General features: G+C 35.0%; 1 protein-coding gene and 1 long non-coding RNA gene across 2 annotated transcripts in view; one reads left to right on the plus strand and one right to left on the minus strand.

The window, feature by feature from the left end:
• LOC150105515 (uncharacterized) overlaps positions 1–18,448 on the minus strand; it is a 227,578-nt gene that overhangs the window by 133,898 nt on the left and 75,232 nt on the right. The window contains exon 3 of the long non-coding RNA XR_016548487.1: positions 16,292–16,424. This is a non-coding gene — a long non-coding RNA (uncharacterized LOC150105515). The remainder of the gene's footprint in view (positions 1–16,291; positions 16,425–18,448) is intronic.
• The window catches only part of LOC150105516 (dual oxidase maturation factor 2-like), a 62,290-nt gene that overhangs the window by 30,069 nt on the left and 13,773 nt on the right, over positions 1–18,448 (plus strand). The window contains exons 3-6 of the mRNA XM_090394864.1: positions 623–680; positions 7,918–8,052; positions 12,415–12,477; positions 14,972–15,125. Coding sequence (XP_090250990.1) covers positions 623–680; positions 7,918–8,052; positions 12,415–12,477; positions 14,972–15,125 — 410 coding nt within the window. The remainder of the gene's footprint in view (positions 1–622; positions 681–7,917; positions 8,053–12,414; positions 12,478–14,971; positions 15,126–18,448) is intronic.

Below are 18,448 nucleotides of genomic sequence, written 5' to 3' on the forward strand. Positions count from 1 at the left end.
ATATAGAAATGTTTATCACAGAGATTTTTACTTTATCACGTGCACTTCGGGAACCTTGTTTCTTGGATTTCTTCCATTATGCCGGTATTCTGAGGCCTTTGAAATGAATCGCATGCTCAAGTATATAACAATTTGCTCATCGGTACTTATTTTTCACTTCAGAGTAGATCGACAAGTTCCTTATCCTGTTTACATGTAAGCATTCAGTTTAGTTAGGGTGTGGGATTTTTTTTTCCTAACCCCAAAGCTACTTTTAGTATGGAGTTTTGCATGCTATTTTAACATGCCCATCGAGCAATGAAAAGAAATGTACAAATGAGAGGAATTTCACCAATTTCGCATTACCCGCAACCTATAAATTACAAATCGATATCAAAAGCAGCTACGTTCGCAGCACGTAAATTTTTATAGGTTTAGTGGCACCCTGTTGATGCTAAAACTAGAATCTGATCTATACATTTTTTTAATTCAAAACTCTCTCAGCAATATCTGAGATGTATACGACATATCTTAATGTTTTGTGCCTTTTCAATTTTTCAGTTTCATTTATCTAAATCATCCAAATGTGAATATTTTAAAAAATATATAAGAACTAATCTCATTTACAATGACTTATTTCCAGAGATTTTCGACCCTCATCTGTATAACGACCAGCCTTTTTGTAGGAGCAGTTATCTTAAGTAAGTTCATTTATTTTCTTAACTTTTTTTCTCTATTCTGAAGTAAAAAAAAAAAAGTAAAATCTAAACTTACTTTCACCAGTTATTTCATTCTAACATATTATAATTTGTAGCAAACCAAAGAGTAAAAGTGAAATGAACTACAATTGAAAAAAGAATCCAAAACTAACCTCGAAATTAAGGATGCAAATTTCCCTTTGCAACTTATTCTTTCTCCTGCATGGATTAATCTGTTACATTAGCTTTTTACGTAAACAACTTTTTTTTTTTAAATTTCTCATCACAATAGAAATATCTTGGTGAGAGATTAAAACACGCTAAATGTATATTCTAGAAGTGGTTATTGAAACCTGTGGGAATAAGGATAATATATGTGGATAGTAGATATACAGAAGAAAAATCACTTCGTTACTGTGAGCAGACTACATCATCTAGATAAACATCTCACTTAAATGTTCTTCCCCCCCCCCATGATGAAACTGAGATCTATCGTAAAGATGTCAGCTGGGTGTTGATGTAGTAGACGAGTAATATAGCTTCTTTCAGGCGAGAGATATATTCTCTAGCAATAGCCGTTCATGCAAGCAGAAAGGAAAACCAGATATTCCGTAACGAATTTTGTTCATGTTTTTTTTTTTTTTCCTTGTTTATCCACTTTCCGGATCACTTCCTGCTTTAACTTAATCCACGCTTCCTTTTTTGTTAATAATAAGGATCACGAGCTTATTGTTTCACGAACAGATTTTCGTGGATATGAGATTGACCATTGCTGTTATTTTATCCTGCATTTAAATAGGCTCCGTTGATTCACAACGCACTTAAAAACTTGCATACAGGACCGAATTATGCGCGGCATATCAGATGAGAATAAATGTGAAAACTTTTTGTAATCTTCCCATTTAGAGTGCTGAACAACTCTGCATTTCAAATTACGTCTTGAACTGTCTGCATCCTATCATAATATCCTGCACATCATGTCAGGAATTTGATTGTGATGACATGTCTGCATCACAAACATGTAAACTCTGCTATCGTAAGAGGAGTCTACTAATTTCAAAACGTTAGTAGGACTAGCTAAGTAGCCCTAGATATATTCCTTGGTCAACAGTCATTAGAATTGGGCGAAAGGCTCTAGAAGTGAATTAACGTAGGTAGGGGTCGAGGTTGGCACTCACCCACCAGAGGAAATGCCAAATCTCTAGTGGCAGGCATCGCTAGGTGACAGACGTTTCATCGCCGGTGTAATACGACCACTCCTCATGGAAGCTTATGGCAAAATACTGAGTTTGGATTCTATAGAAAATCCTGTTTCTTCCAGCTTGCAACTCAAGAAACAAGAGTGATTTCAGAATTACGTCAGACACTATGGTGAGATCCAACGTTTCTTCTTAAAGATACAGTTTTAATACTGTTATTCCGTAAAACAGTCATGGATAGTACAGAATCTAACGGATGCTTTAGGGGGCGTTTCAGGTCAGTTACAGAATAACCCTACCATAATTCTATGATAGTAAAATTATTTGCTAGCTGACCTGGAAAAAGGCAGATCGGTAATATGAGAGCAGGGCCAAGGCCACGATCTGCCCAAGAAATGTGTGAAAATTTCTCTTCTCTTCTCGTGTAAATATTATCTCCTAATTGATATTTAAAACGGCAAACATTAATGATTTACATGCGGAAATACATATGATTTTAGTTGCACCCTCAATGCTCATTTTTCCCCATTCTTCAAACCACACATACTTTTCCTAACAAACTAAAATTTCAGCTTCTTCAAGCACCATTTACCTCGGTATATATCACAGCGACACCATGCCAGTTTTTCCAACTTCGAATTTCATATTTCTGATCTTTGACTAAAATTTTCTCGGTCTCATTCTTTCAGATTAATTTATAGCAATCGCTCAGCTTCGGCCACCCATTCTGAACTTTCCGATTTTCCTTTTTTTAAATGTTTTTTTATGTCCATCTTTCCTAATAGTGAAGTCTTTCTTGGCGATTTTAATGTTCCCAACATCAACTGGCCATTTTTCAACTGCACAGATGCAGTTGAAAAGCAATTAGATGCTCAAACACTGACCATCAGCAGTGGTCGTATACAAATTGTTCATATGCCTATCAGAATACCAGATAGCTCTAACCACTCTGGAGACACTAATCTTTTCCTTACTAGTGATTCTTCTAAGTTGCGAGGGTTTGACTTGACAGGATTGAGCAAACGCAAGAACACGAATCTGATTTCCCATTCAGTTCATATTCGACTTTTCATTTTCTTAAAAAAATGAAAGTAAAAAATACTTCAAATATTGTTTTATTTAATGCGACAAAGAAACATTTGAACATAATTTGTGCATCTCCATGGGCGCATGCTTTCTGTGCCAAGACAATTTGTTAAAAGAGAGAATTTCTCCCTCTTCACCCCATACGAAATTAGAACAATTTCAAAATCTTCCGTTAAATGACAAAACACCTATAAGTTTTGAACGGTAATACAATTCAAAAACTTGAAATATGGCTATTTTTCATTAAACAATATTACAGCCGAGGTATTAAATCAATTTTAATATTGAACTATTAATACATCTTCAATAAAGCGTGCGATCTTGCCTCATACATTCTCCCCCCCCCCGTAAAAAAACTGCTTAAAATCTAGGTCCACAAAGCGCTGGCAAGATGTCTTCAGTAATGTTTGCACCGTGTGCATCCTGTTAAACTTGCGAGTTCGCAAGACGAAAGCCGATTATGCAGATTGTTAGATGGGGAAGAGGATTTAAAAGGAGTGATAATTCCAAAATGTTTACGGCAAGTTCTTTTCAGATAACCTGCATACTGTTAGAGATGCCGTTTCTTTTGATTTATTGAATTCAAAGGGTTCAATGTTTTTTTTTTTGATCTCGTTTTCAACGCGATCAAAAAAAAAAATTATCACCACTACGTACTTGAATTAATACTACGTATTTATTTTTCCTGTTTCCTTGAACAGCAAGTTAATAAAGTTTATTTCTCTAATGCCTAACGTTTGTTTACATTCGCACATGCGTAGAGAAATTGTGATGAGGAAAATTAAAGCATTAAAGTTCATGGAGATCCTTAAAAAAAAAAAAAAAAAAAAAAAAAAAAAACATTTAACCCACTGTAACACTTTTTATCTACTCGTTGGCAGATGTCGCACCCCCATACTTAATCCTTGCTAAATGTGACGAAGTAATATTTCTATCATTTACAGCGACTTCAAAATGTGCTGAAATTCTCCTTTGGGCCTGAGGTATACGTGGCTGGCACCTTTACCCACATAACTGTTATCGAAAGGCAAGCTCTATAGAAAAGACTGGTATGGTGTATCAAGATGTCAGTGAAATCGTGTTTAAAATGTCAGGCAAATGGTGTCAACCTAAAACTTTAGCGATTCATTAAGATAGCACCAGATGGTGCTTTAATCTTGATGAAAAAAAAAATGGCTTAATGACTCACGAGGATTCCAACATGACACTGTTAGCGTGGTCGCTATGACTACCGCACTTCAAACGAATTGGCTACTAGATACATCCGGAAATATTAAAACAAGGTGATTAAGAAGAAAATAAAAGAATTAGAAAATAAAACAGAAGAAAATTAAGACTTGTGTGCAATTAGTTTAGAAATTAGTCATTTCAATTGTTGCAATCGGACAAGTTTTACTGACAGAATTCGATAAATAGCAAATAAACTAAAATGATTAGGTTCAGCTGTCGTGATTAATCAATTGTCACTATACAAGAATGCCATAGCGGAAAAAACACCCCCCCCCCATTTACGATTGTCTCGGATCACTTCTGCATTTTGCTTTTCTAGAGTTCAGTTTATTGTTTCATCAAAAGGGAATGGTAGGAAAATTATAATTTGTGTGTGTGGGGGGGGGGGGGAATTAAGTACCTGCCAGGTCTGTTGTGAATACCTGTGTAATCACAATTCCGAAGATTACGTCACATATCTGTAAGTCGAAGAGATATTGCACGTTACTGATGCGTGCGCCTGGCAGAATGTAATTGCTTTTGACTATTAAAAGCCGTTTGGTAGCATACAAAGCGGAATTTTGAAGAATTTTTTTTTTTTTTAACTTTCCCAGTATTAAGTTCAATAGCATGCAGCTAACTTCGCTTCGTGTATGTCAAAACAGAATGGTTAATCCCACAATACACTGTCTGCCAAAGCGCATTTAAATGGCAGGTTTCTGTTTCTCAGGAGGAAAACCTCTCAGCCCTATGTATAACCGGCTGACTCACCTTCAGTTAGCCTCTGTAAAGATGCCCCCGTCCCAGAAGGCATTCGAGACTCCCCCCCCCATCTAAAGAGCATGTCCATATTGACTGAGTTACAAATGCCTTTTATCAATTTTCAGTATCTGTAATATTTCTAAAGAGAATAAAATAATTCTGTTATTATTCTATTTTTAAAAGTAATTATAAAATTTTTAATGACCGCTTTTTAACAGTGACTAATGAATAAACATCTTGCATTTTGAATGAGCAATAAATGATTTTCCTAATAAGATTTGACAAGATGTAAAGTTAGTTGTCTGTATTTCTTCACTGAAAAATTCAAAGTCCAGAAATAGTTAACTGCCTGAAATTGATCCAATCGTCCTAACTGGGGCAACTGAATATCTATAATACAAAATATTTAACGGTTTGAAATCAATGTTCATAAAGAGCAAATTTTATCGAAAAAGGCCAAATTAGTTTTCTCTTGACTCCTAGTGGCGCATGTTTAAGTATATTGGAAACATCTTGGTGGGAGAGGTATTTCAGATAATGGGATACGTCTCAGATCATCATCCCACCGAACAATCAATCGATTTTTCTATTTTTCGAATATTCAGGAAAGTAAAGCCAAGATAATTATTTCCACCTGACTTCTTGACCACGCCTTTTAACTGCAGATATCAGTTACGACAGATGACGTACTACTATATTGACTCAGGGCTGGCAATGTGTAGGCAGATCTTATGGTAGTATGACAACATATTGCTTCCATAATATATTTTGATCTTCATTAACTATTCATCGTTGAGAACATGCATGCTACTGGTACATGGTAAACTGACAACACCCTTCAGTCCATTACAAGTGACCTATTTGTTATGTTTCTGGACATGAAAAGGACGTTTTGCTACAGGATTTTTAATCTATTTTTCTTTTATAATGAGTGCCGGGAGCAAAAAAAATGTCGAAACATGGGGTTTCGTTGACCTTATTTGTCCAAGCAATTGGGATCTAGTTTATTGTTTAAAGATGATGATAAAGAAATGAGATTTCCTATTCAGGCCAATGATATTGTTTACTCCAGGGGTCTTTCTCTAGCTCTATGGTTCGAATTTTTTTTCCACAAAATTTCAACTCTGTAACAAGTGTTCTGTGCTTTAAAGGATTCAGAACAGGAATTCAACCCTACTTTGATTGCTATAAAAGTATTATTTTTAACAGCAGGCCACAGCACTTAATAGGCATGCATAAGTAGTAGGAGATGCACACTCATTTTTTTTTTTTTTTGTTTTTGAGGGGGGGGGGGGTGAAATATTCAATTGTCCAGGACTGATGCAGTCATCAGTATGGATTATTTCACAGTTCTGTAATGCTTTCTGATTAGAAAATTTCTCTCAAAGATTATCCTATTGTTTTATTTTGTACAGCCGCGTTATCAATGCCTTTGGCCGAATGTGTTGAATTCTTTATTTTCTATAATACTCTGCTTCGCTTCGCTACTTCCTGATGGCTGATCGCAGAAGCTAAATTGAACTAGGTCGGTCACGTGATGCCTCTTGTTTTAAGTTGACAACCGTTACTTGTCTGGCCAGTTCGTAGTTATCGTGTGATCTAAGGGTGGAGATGAGAAACAGAATCGATCTTGATAATGTACCGAGGTATCTTAAGAGGAGGTGAGGAGAAAACTCGTTTGGATTCATTTATTTTTTTAAAATCTACACTGCTGCGCAGTGAATCTGGAATAATCGTGGTAATATAAGCAGTACTACGTTCTTAGTTCAGCGTCCTCAATTCTAGCGGGTAAACGGAAACGACATACACGAAGATTTTCCTTATTTTGCCCTCTCTACTACTTCGCTCCCCTCTTTCCTATGCACGAAGTGAAAGGTCTTTTAATACAGTAGTCACTTAAATTCATTCGCTGAATACTGATTTTGAACTATCAATCTAAACAAAAAGTTAACCTGTTTTTAAGGAAAACTGTTTTTTGCATAACAGGCAACCTTCTCTGAAATTTAAAAAAAAAAAAAATGCTTTCCACAATAGTACTTTGTGCTCTACTAAGGGCAACTAATAATACAATAACTTACTGTCATACATTTAAATGTAAGATTAATTCTTACCGAAAGCACTAGTTAGTATTTTTTTAGCCCTTTTGAGTCCTTTCGATAAATACCAATAACAATAAAACCTTAATATAATTGAAATAGCCTAGAAGCTCTCAAATCGGCGATGTAAAGCTATTAAAATGAAAAGATGTTATGAATCATTTCAAACCCAAATATTTGAAACTTAATTAAAAGTTTCGAAATGATCTGAATACAAGAATGTAATCTTCGACATTGTAGTTGTCTTGATATGAAATTACTTAAAAGATACTCCTGCCCAGCAGGCCGTACGTTCGACTTCAAATCGCACACCGATGAGATTTGACTTACTGAAAATAACTTTTCTTACATAAGATTGCTACAATATTGAAAAAGAGGATCTTAACCTTAAGATTTCTGCCCACATGGTCTCCGAGAACCAACAGTTCGAAACAACTGTTAGGCTAGTGATACTTTAAACATAAGCAGTGATAAAAGCAATTATATGGGCTTCCTTCCTAAAGTAATGCTAATACCAAGGCATCCCCATAACTGAAAGTTATTCTCATAAATACCGAAGTCAATTTCGAATAGTTTTAGTTTCAAACAAGATTCAAAATATCCTTTTATTTAATATCGTAATACATTGTTACACTTACGCTGTTTTTGTATGCAATTCTTGTTACAAGCGTTTTTTTTTTCCCCCTCTGCGTCTTCGCACTTATAAGGCGTGGTTTATTTACTTAACTTTCTATTTTAATTACGTAAGGAGACCATCAGATTTAATAATGTAACTCCACGTTTTCTTTTCTTGACAAATTACTTCCTGCTCGAATTGTTTGTAACACACTACACACTGAATTGTATGTTTTAGTATTTTTTACTCATTAACTTTATTTTTTTCTCTAGTAACTGCTTGCGGAACAGACTGGCACGTTTCTTATGGTTCAATATCTAGTCCTTATCGGGCCTTTTCCAAAGAAAAGATATTTGCTGATATGGGAGTAAGGATAGGACTGAGCAGTGTGAACGTCACTCTTCAGGGTAAAACAAAATTATAGTTTTCAATTAAAATGTTTTAATAAAATATCGTTAAGAAGAAGCTCAAAATATTAACTTTCTTTTTTATAATAAGTCTCTGTTCGTAAATTACGCAACACTTTTGGGGAATGTCGATGAAGTACAGTAAGCCGGCAAAGGTTGGTCGATTGGTAGAGCCTCTGCTGCTAATGGCTCAGTTAAGTAAGTTTGAGCGCGGTTAGTAGTTGGAAGGGGTTAATCGTTCGATGCTGTTAGCACACTTTCCCTCGATGAGTCTTTGGACTCCCTGGAGGTGTCAAATAATAATAAGTAAACCAATGTACAGTAAGCTGGTATTTATACCGCTGCGTTAACAGAGGAATGATTAAATTACAGCGCTTCGTAATTCACGGACGAGCTCTGTGCATTTTACTTGGTTTAGGATGTGTATGTAACTTATTACATCAATCCTGCGTTTTTCTCTTAACCCCCCCCCCCCTCACTTATTACTGAAGAAGGGAAGTTTCTTTTATGTGTGAAGCAATCGTTCTTGGGGAAATTATTCACGATCACCTCTTCAGTCATTTAGAACTTCAAAACTAGAAAAACGACATCCGTGTAGGTCCCCTATTTTCATATGAACAATGAAAAAAGAGAAAAACAATCATTTAAATAGGACTTCGAAACACAAGCACTTGTATAATTGTAAGGAATTTCACCACCACGTTGCGACATGCAGACAGCCACAGAAAAAGCAACTTGTCTTGGAACTACTTTGAATAGAGACCTCACTATTACATTACAAAACTTATTACATAAACATGTTTTATCCAGTCTCAATGACGTTATGTAACATTGGCGGGAGTCCATCGAATTGCTTTCTGATGTTTTAATAAGCATAATTGATATTCGTAGTATTTGGTATTATCAAGATAAGGTCAAAACTTCAGAGCAGTATTAAAAATGAATGTTATGTAACAGAAAAATTCCATGGATTCAAGCTCGTATACTGTATCATTCTTCAACAAATAAATCAGTGATAGAGTATAAATTATTAGCCAGATCAGCAGTGATTGTGAATTCTCAAGCATCAGCAAGATAAATACTCCCCTTGAGGGAAGCAATATACATTTGAACAGCTGGATATTACATATTAAGAGCATAAAAAGAATGAAGCCATCGAAATGATGTGGAATGTATACAAAATTATAGAACTAACCGGTGTTCCTACCTAAAAAGTGTTAGACTGCAATACGTTACTAGTACTATTACTGGATTCGATGAAGAAATATAAACTTTGGTTCAAAAAGTGGTTTATTAGAAAACTTCATAATTTACATCGGGATGTATAAAGTGTAATTAAAAAATACCGACTATATTGTCTGCTGTTCAGTACTTAGCAGTAATTCCACTGTGACTTGATACAATGAGCTCAGCGTTTGCATCATTGCACTGTAATAAGTACAGCCTTTTATTATCTTAAGCATTGGTTAAATCATTAACATTAAGTACTAAAACTTTTCTTCAATTCCAACTTGAATTTTAGAATAAATAAACAGTAAGAGGTGGAACAACAGTCGTGCCATTTTTGGAAATTTCTGCGCAGAGGAAATGGGTGTCGGATTACTTTTATGATTCAAATTAGATCGATTAACGAATTCATTAGCAGTGATGCATCTGTTTTCATGGCAAATTCTTGGATTCGGCTCGCGTTTTCATCCATATTAGATCATTGATGGACATCCTCAATGTTAGATCTCAACGGGCAGTTTTACTTCTGAACTTTAAAACCAAATATTGCAGTTGGTTTGTAGCTTTTCGGATAACAAGTTTCAACATCTGAGGTTTTCGTGGATTTTCTTCCAGTATGAAACATAAGTAGGCATAATTAAAAAAAATAATGTATAAATTATATGAAATTGATTTCATATAAAAATTTTCGCCAGATATTCTCAATATAATTTAAAACTGGAATAAAGCCACAAGCAAACATAACTGAAACGTGATGGTCTGCTACTCTTTCACCTTAAGCTTCAACACCTGCTGCAAAAATGTTGATTGCAATACATCTTTTCGCTGTTTCTTGGTCTTCCAACTGCTCTTTTAGTGCTATTTCTATTTTCCTAATCATTCTGTTAACGTGCTTTTGCTATTCTTTCTTTACTTTCCACTCACAAGACGCATTTTTTTGTATATCTCTTCATTTCTGATTTTATCGACTTTGTTTTTTTTTTAATACTTTTCCTTAAGTTTCATTTCTGTAACAGTTTAACTGTTTGTCCTTCCCAGCCTTCATTTGCCTTATATTATTGTTCTCTTTTCATTTTCTATTATTCCTTCTGAGTTAATCTGAACTCCTAAGCATTTAAAATTCATCACTTGTTATATTTTTTCCGTTTATTTACCTAACTTACACCTGATTGGCCAGCTAATCATGAGTGTTTGTATTTTCTGTTGATATTTCCATATTCTGTTTATGGCAAAGCTATTGAAATACTTATTTGTAAATTCTTCTGTGTCTGCTACTACTGCTTATATCTGCGTAGTAGATCATATTTGTTCTACTTGCAGGTAAAACATGAAGGTAGTGTAGCATCCTTGGCTAACTTAAGCAAGCAGTGTATGAGAACGATTCTCACACAGGAATAACTGTAGACCACCTGATATATTGATTAGTACGATGCAGCAAGGTTTTACAGTTCTTTGTACAAACATTCAATTAGGAATCCGCTCTAATGTAAAATTTCTTTTCAAAGAACCCTGTGTTTAGAGGAGACTGCGTGTCCAGATTGTTTCGTCTCAGAATTGCAAGGAATTTTTAACGAATCATGGTAAGCTAATTGAGGAAGTCTGTTTTTTTCACGGAACCCAGAAAGGGCACAGTCTGGTGGGCAGAATGGATGTCTATTTGAATATATTAATAAGATTGGCATAGTTCTGAGATTGGAGAAATTTAATGAATATGTGAAAGACCCGTAGAAACCATCAGATAGGAAAGTGGATTTGAATTCACCGAGGCTTCGTAGATCAAATGAAGCGAGTTCAATGGACTTGTAGTGTTGAGACAGAGCATCCATCTGGCTAACAGAGAATGATGAGATAAAGAAAGGAAATACAATGAATGTTTTCTCTTCCTGGTGAAAGTGTATCTTATGATGAACAGCATTGATCCTTGTTAAGAACGTCTTGACGTTTTAGATGCAAAAAAAACTTCTAAACCGCAAAAATGTCATGAACGTATTTTTACTAAACTGAAGGCTTGGGTGGGGGGGGGGATGATCTTTTGGAGAAGACAATCGAGATGTTTTATAAAATAGTTCACCCATAGTATCCTCTGTTTGATTGGTGAAATCTCGTGACAAGTAAATTTGCCTGACTCGAAAAGCTAAATTACATCGAAAGAACAATCTTGGAGTAACTTCCAAGTTTTAAACGAATTAAAAGCGAACCAGCATCAACACTAATTAATCCACCAAGCGGACACGAAATTAGATTTATTTTTAACATCTTGAAACTTCAAAGCTTTTGTAGAAAAATTTGTTCTTAATACTGCTCGCCTAAGCCTAAGGAATGTTTAACATCGTTCGGATTTTGAGCATGAATTAACCCGCTGCTCTATATTATGCTTTTATCTTCAAGTTTCCCTTGCTTAATCTTCAATTATATTTTCTTTTCTTTATTCCAATTTTAAGTTAAACCGAGGATGCTTTTGATACCCGAGAGGAAATTTCATACGAAATATTTCACGCAAGAAACAGAACTTGATATAGCTGGGCAGTTCTTTTAAGTTTTAGTGGAGGTCTTTAATTTCTTTAAGGGAACGGAAATACAAAATATTCTCTCCTTGATGCAGATTACAAGCTTTGAAAAAGCGAAAGAGCTTTCCACTAAGTGTAGCATGAGCGCAGGTATAGTTTCAGATAGATGATGTAATACACGCTCTACGATTTAAAATGACACGGGTTCAATTCTCGTCACTAACGTGAGACATTTTCTTCTGAATATGGCTTTTTAAATCGAAAGCTAATTAGCCGGTCTCATATGGAAGGAGCAAGAATTTCCTCCTTTTCATATTGCAAACAGAAAAACGGACTAGAGAACATATACTCAAATAAGACGACAGTTGGGAAGGATCTAATGGATCTGTTAGAGGCGCCTTTAAGTGCTCATCAGTAGTTTTTATAACTGGATTTTATAAGTTCTCGATTCCAGCAATGCGTTATTTTGCAGTGCAATACTTGAAGACACTACGTAATTAAAATAGTTATCAAAAATTAGGAATAGTGTAGTCATCATAAAAAATAATTTCTTATAAATGGCATTCAGTGTAACGAAGAATAAAAAGGTTCTGTGCATATTTGACGTTTTTTTTTTTTTTTTTTTCAGCTGCCTCTATTCATGAAAACAGTGACGAGATAAATTACAACGAAAGGTTTCAGTGGGCCACCCGTAAGTATTTGTTTTCTATATGAATTTCTGCTATTAACAGAAAAACAGAAGCTGCAGAGCGAGATGGTTTATCGAGATCTCCCTAGAGATCTCAATAGCCATTTGTTTTGCATTAATTTGTTTATTCCCCCACCCCTTACATCATTTGGACTTATAGCATGTAAGATTGCATTACAACACACATCTGAAGATCGTTAATATCACAATCGAATTTAGTTTTATTTTCAAGAAAATTAACTTTTGGCGAAATTGAGTGGAGCTCGCGACAGCGGTAATTATTTATTTATTTTTTGTTATCGTTAATGTTAGATCGTGCTGTAACGAATGGCTTCGGAGGCTTCGTACATAAACTTATCTTCTTTTACTGATTTATTACAAACTGTATTTAACTTCTGTCCAAATTTTAACCAAACAAAAGGTACTTTTTTGTTTTATCAGAATGTGTCATCAGGCCAGAGGGCTACACGTGTTGGTTGTTATCCTGACTTATCTCAGCAGCTGTTAAGATAAGTTTTAGAGATAACTGATACAGTTGGTTCATTCTTCAGCTTCACATTCACTAACTTGTTTTCTTTCGTGTTATTAGTTTGAGGACTAGAAAGGTAAACTCGTGTGATCTCAAACTGTGTCTAAGATATAGTATTTTCACCTCTTTTATTTCTAGTTGCGCAAGTAATGAATTACCCACACCAGTGATAGTGACGGAATCAGGTCCTCTATAGCTTCACATACGAACAATTGTGGAGTACCTGAGGTCTTAATTATGTAACTTATCATTAACGGGTACCAGGTACAACTTCTTTTAGTGTAAGTTTTTTTAAAATATATATTAATAATGAATTTTTGTATAAAACTTTTAAGTTAATTAGATTTTTAAAGTGAACGATTATTGGATTATGAGTGAATCTATCCTCATCATAGAGTTGCCTGGATTACTGGGAAGCACTTTTGTTAAACATTGTTACTTCAGCAAAATGTTATGCAAGAATTTTGCTTCCTCAGTTGTTATGGAGACTATAAATTAGTTATAATTGACTGTAAAACGCCATAACGCATGAGTTAAACACTCATTTTTTAATGAATAATCTTAAGTGGGAAGCACTTTTGTCAAACAGTGTTACTTCAGCAAAAAGTTATGCAAGAAATTTTGCTTCCTCAGTTGTTATGGAGACTATAAATTAGTTATAATTGACTGTAAAACGACATAACGCATGAGTTACTTATTTTTTAATGAATAATCTTAAGTGGGAAGTCTGGATGTTTCATTACATCTGCAGCGATCAGCAACTCCCAGACCTGTTAGAGCTAATTTCACGAACAAAAAGTATTAAAGTTCAAATATTCCCATATATTTAATATTGATCCCCCCCCCCAAGAGATTAATGTTATTGAGTTATAAAAATCGGTATTATATAGACTATTTTAAAATTCGAAAACTTATTTGGCTGCCTTCATTTAGCCATATTGGAGCCGTATCAAAGTAACATTTATGACACGAGCATAGCTGAATTTTGCTTTTTCCTCCCACATTTCCGTGTAATAGCTTAGAACTTCGTTGACTAAACTATGGGAGGACGCCGAAACGTGTGCGATTTAGGGCCATTTTTGGAGTTTTTCGGGGATTTATAAAAGGAAAGCCTCTTCCTTTAAGTTGACAAACATAACAATGTGCAACTTTTCACCGAACATTACTACAGCAACATATTTGCGAATATCTACAGGTAACGAGCGACTTAAAGTCGCGAAATAATCGATCAAACCAGATAGACACCTAACTAAAAAATGAAAAATCCATATAGATTTACGAAATAAGAAATAATGTTTAGTGCTGCGCTTCTCGACCATTATAAACTATTTATCAGGTGACAAGTGGGCACTACCTAATGACCTTGCGACCGATGGCGAGCGTTTTCGAAACGCTCTTTGATTTTTTTTAAACTAAATTCAAATATGGTCATCTAGAAACTAGCTGAACAGTTAGGTTATGGTGTTCCAACAAACTGCTTGCCAAATCTCCAATATCGACAAAGATGAATAATTAACAATGTCAAATATCGAGTTGATGTTCTTCCACTCTTCAGATTAAAATGCAAGAACAAGATTAATAATAGTCGTTTTGCTATGGCTAATCATGTTACCAGGCCGAACAGTCTCTAACTAAACTGGTTACTAGACTAATCATCGATTTAAACTTTTGTGCTGGACCTAATTTTTAGAGTAAAACTACTAAATCACTTAGAGAAATCCCCCCCCCCTCCTTTTTTTTTTTTTTTAAGAAAAGAGGAATATTTTGAAATCCATGCTATATTAATTGTTAATTGTAGCTTAAGTTATGGTAGCAATTAACTATTTACTAGTGCTTGTACGTATCTTGTTAATTGTAGCTCCTTTGCAGAACTTATGTTCATTCGACCATACTGCTTTATATAAGCAAATCAGTCTTGATATCATGAATCGAAGCAGGTTATTTATAGTGCCTTTACTTGTCTTTCAGCTACTCAACTGAAAAGAGAATACAAAGATGCTCTTGTTAAAGGATTGCCATTCCCTATTCTAACAGTGGTAGAATATCTGAGTTGCGATTCCGAAGGATTTGTTTGGGGTCCTCAATATCGGCAAGCTGGATATTATGCTTGTATTGTGTTATGGTAAGATATCAGTTTTAATTATACTTTACATAGTTTGGCTTAATATTAAATTAATAAGTAATTTTTTTTTCTGTTGCCTTGTTTGAATCTCATTCTCCCTCCACAACTATTTTTTAATAGAATCTCAAAAGGCTAGAAAACGTGTACGATAATATTTAACGTATGAATGGGAATTTATTTTTGGAAATTAAATGCGCATATGAAACTAAAGCCACACTCTTTAGGTGACGAACTAGCATTAGCGGGGATTAACCTCATTGTTTAAGCACCAATTAGCCACGACAATTGCAAAGATAACTTAGCACTGCACTGGAAAACTTCTCGAGCGAAAACTTGATGCCTTTTGCAAAAGGGCTTAAACTGTTAGAATGTGATGCATCTTTTGTTTTCCCAAAATGAAAAGGATTCGCTTATCACATTCTAACAGTTTAAGCCCTTTTATACTTTTAAAAGTATAAACAGAAACGCATAGATAATGTAACAAGCTACTGAGTGATAAATGGCTTCCAAAGGGGTTCACTTGTGGATCGAGTGAATTTGATGCATCTGCGCAAGCATCTGTAGTTTTGTCCCATTCCGTCTGTCTTGACATATTTTTGTGTAACATCCTAGCTGTTCACATATTCATGTTGCAATCTGTCCCACTAGCAACCTTTTAATGCCCCCCCCCCCGGCCATTTCTGCATTGGGGGGCTTCTTAAGGTAGTAATGTCAATCGTCCACAAGTGACCAATGAGTCAGTGATTGTTCCGGGGGAATGGAGGAAGATATTTGGAAGAAAGTTGTAGTCTATCTTAAGCTAACAAGGGGACCACTGGAAATTGGTTGCTAAGAGGAGTAAGTAGTTTCGCTATTGAAAAGTCATGTTAAAATGATTCGATGATAGTACCCTGTTGTGATACGTGCCCAGGCTTGTTACATCCCAGGTTCTTAAGTCAAGCGCCCACACAAATAAGAAGCTAATCAGTCTCCGTCTTAACGTCAGTCTTATTTTGTTACTGCTATATAAAGTTAGACAGTAATTTCCAGCAGATAATTATCAACTGTTTTTAAGAGTTTGTGAGCTATTCAAAATCTCTAACCTGATTATTCGAAACTAGTATTCGTTACACTAAAATGTTTCCATTGATGATTTATTTTCTTAAATTCCTCTATATAAAACTTACCTTCCGGTTTATTTTGTCTTTTGAAGTCCAATTATCCAATTAGGTCCAATTCGTGGAAATTAGCACAGCCGCCATTTCGAATACCAGAACGCTGTCTAGGAAGGAGGTTATTTCCGTGAAGCGTCCAGTGATTCTGAAAATTTAAAGTAAGCAATGCGTTATACGAAACAACACAGAATAAAACATCCTTTTGTATGAATAAAAGTCATATAAATATTGTTGCAATACCTTTAGTGAGCGCAGAACACCACATGGCATATAGTATCGATATCCGTTACGGTTAAAAGAAAAATAAAAATAACCTAGAATTAACTTCTTTGGAGCTCGTTGAAAAACAGCTAAGTGAACATGAAGGATTAGGGATAGATTCGCAACTAGTGAGACGTGATTGGGATTTCCACTTTCTCCGTTCTCAACGATATGTAATACTTCCCATGCTTTACAGGAAACTGGCATGACAGTTTGTAAGCCTTTCTCTTTTATTTTTTATTTTTTATTAATTTTCATTATTGTAGGCACCGTTTTTATTCGTCAATTTTATGCTAAGTTAGAGTAGTATCGCTCTGTGAGAAGCAATTCACTACAGAGTAATCTTCATGAATATTAGAGAATGAAAGTACGAAGAAGATAGACGTCTCAAACTAGACACTGGCTGTACCATCTACACTGCAAGAAAAAAAAATCTTGCATTATGAGTAATTGTGCTAAGTTCATTTTGGAAAGTGAAATTTGAGGTTCGATTTCGCAGGATTCTGTAATAACAAAAAAAAAAAAAAAAAAAAAATCAGCTAACGCCTATGTTGTTCCCGTATAGGGAGTAGGCGAGGTCGTTTACCCCTATCTAACTTTTGGAGACTGAGTGGGCAGTTCAATCTCCACTGCTAGCCAATCAGAGATATCTCGTGGGCCCAAACCAAATATTTTTAATGTCTGAAAATAGTGTGGGTTCGACGGTAGATTTTCTTGGGTTTACGAGACGAAAAACCCGAGTTTCCGGGAGAAAAAACCCGCTAACCCCTGCCAGAGATCGACTAACCCAGGAACCGGTCGAAAAAAAGGCTTAGAAAAATTTCCTCTAGTCGGCGACTAGATTTGAACCACCAAATTCTTTCTTCATGCAGCCAAGCGCTGTAAAGTGCAAACGCCACTGAATATTTTATTTTCTCAAAAGCATCTATATTCGGATGAACTATTTACATATATACAATAAGTACATGGCATGCTTATTTCAGTTAACAATTTTTATTTACAACATGATAACATGCCCAATATCTATTTTCACCTCGAGTCCTGTGCAATCTTTTGAGCAGTTATTTTGCCATTTTAACATCCATTGAAATATTACAATATTTTTACCTTATCTGAAAATTTATAAGACATATTCTTCCTCTTATGCAAATAGATATATTCATTACTATACAATATTTCTACACTTATATACATTATGTGTTTAGTTTCTATTCCATTATTTTTCCTTTCAGAGTGAATTGTATTGGCTTGTTTTCATGTTTTTTCTTTACGGCGAATCTTTTATTTCCATTATTTGTATGTTTTCTTCATATTCTTCAGAGATAAGGCCTATCTTCCGCCAATGGTGTTTTGTTATCTTTTTTTATTTGTTTATTGTGTCTGTTATGATTTCATTTAGTTGTTTGAGTTTTTGCATTATATCTGGGCCTGTATCTCTTCCATAAATTCTGTCATATCTGTATGTCCAAATGGAGTACATTGTTGTTATAATTATAATTGCTTCGGTTATTGTTATGTTTCCGTCCTTTAGCCAGAATAGTGTGTGTTCTGTGACCGGTTCTTTGTGTTTTATGAATTTCTGAACAGTGTTCCATATTGGAGAGGTATGGGGGCAGTATAACATTATGTGATATAGTGTTTCTGGTTCAGGGCAGAATTAGCATTTGGCTGGTGCTTGGAGTGGAATACCTTTTTTTGCGTACCATAATCTGGTGGGTAGGCAAGCGTGGTGAACCTTGTAATAAAATGTTTTTAATTTAGGGTATATAGGTAATCTGAATGCTTTTTGAATACATTGGATAATTTAATTTTACCTTTTTCCAACTCTCGGTGTTGTGGTGGTGGTATAACTGCTCGCGTGAGAGTGATATGTGCAATTTTTGGTTTCATTTTGAGGAAATCTTTTAT

This window comes from Typopeltis vanoorti, chromosome 6, assembly GCF_054136105.1.
Source record: "Typopeltis vanoorti isolate ZY-2024b chromosome 6, IOZ_Tvanoo_1.0, whole genome shotgun sequence".
In the NCBI taxonomy this organism is placed as follows: Eukaryota; Metazoa; Arthropoda; class Arachnida; order Uropygi; family Thelyphonidae; genus Typopeltis; species Typopeltis vanoorti.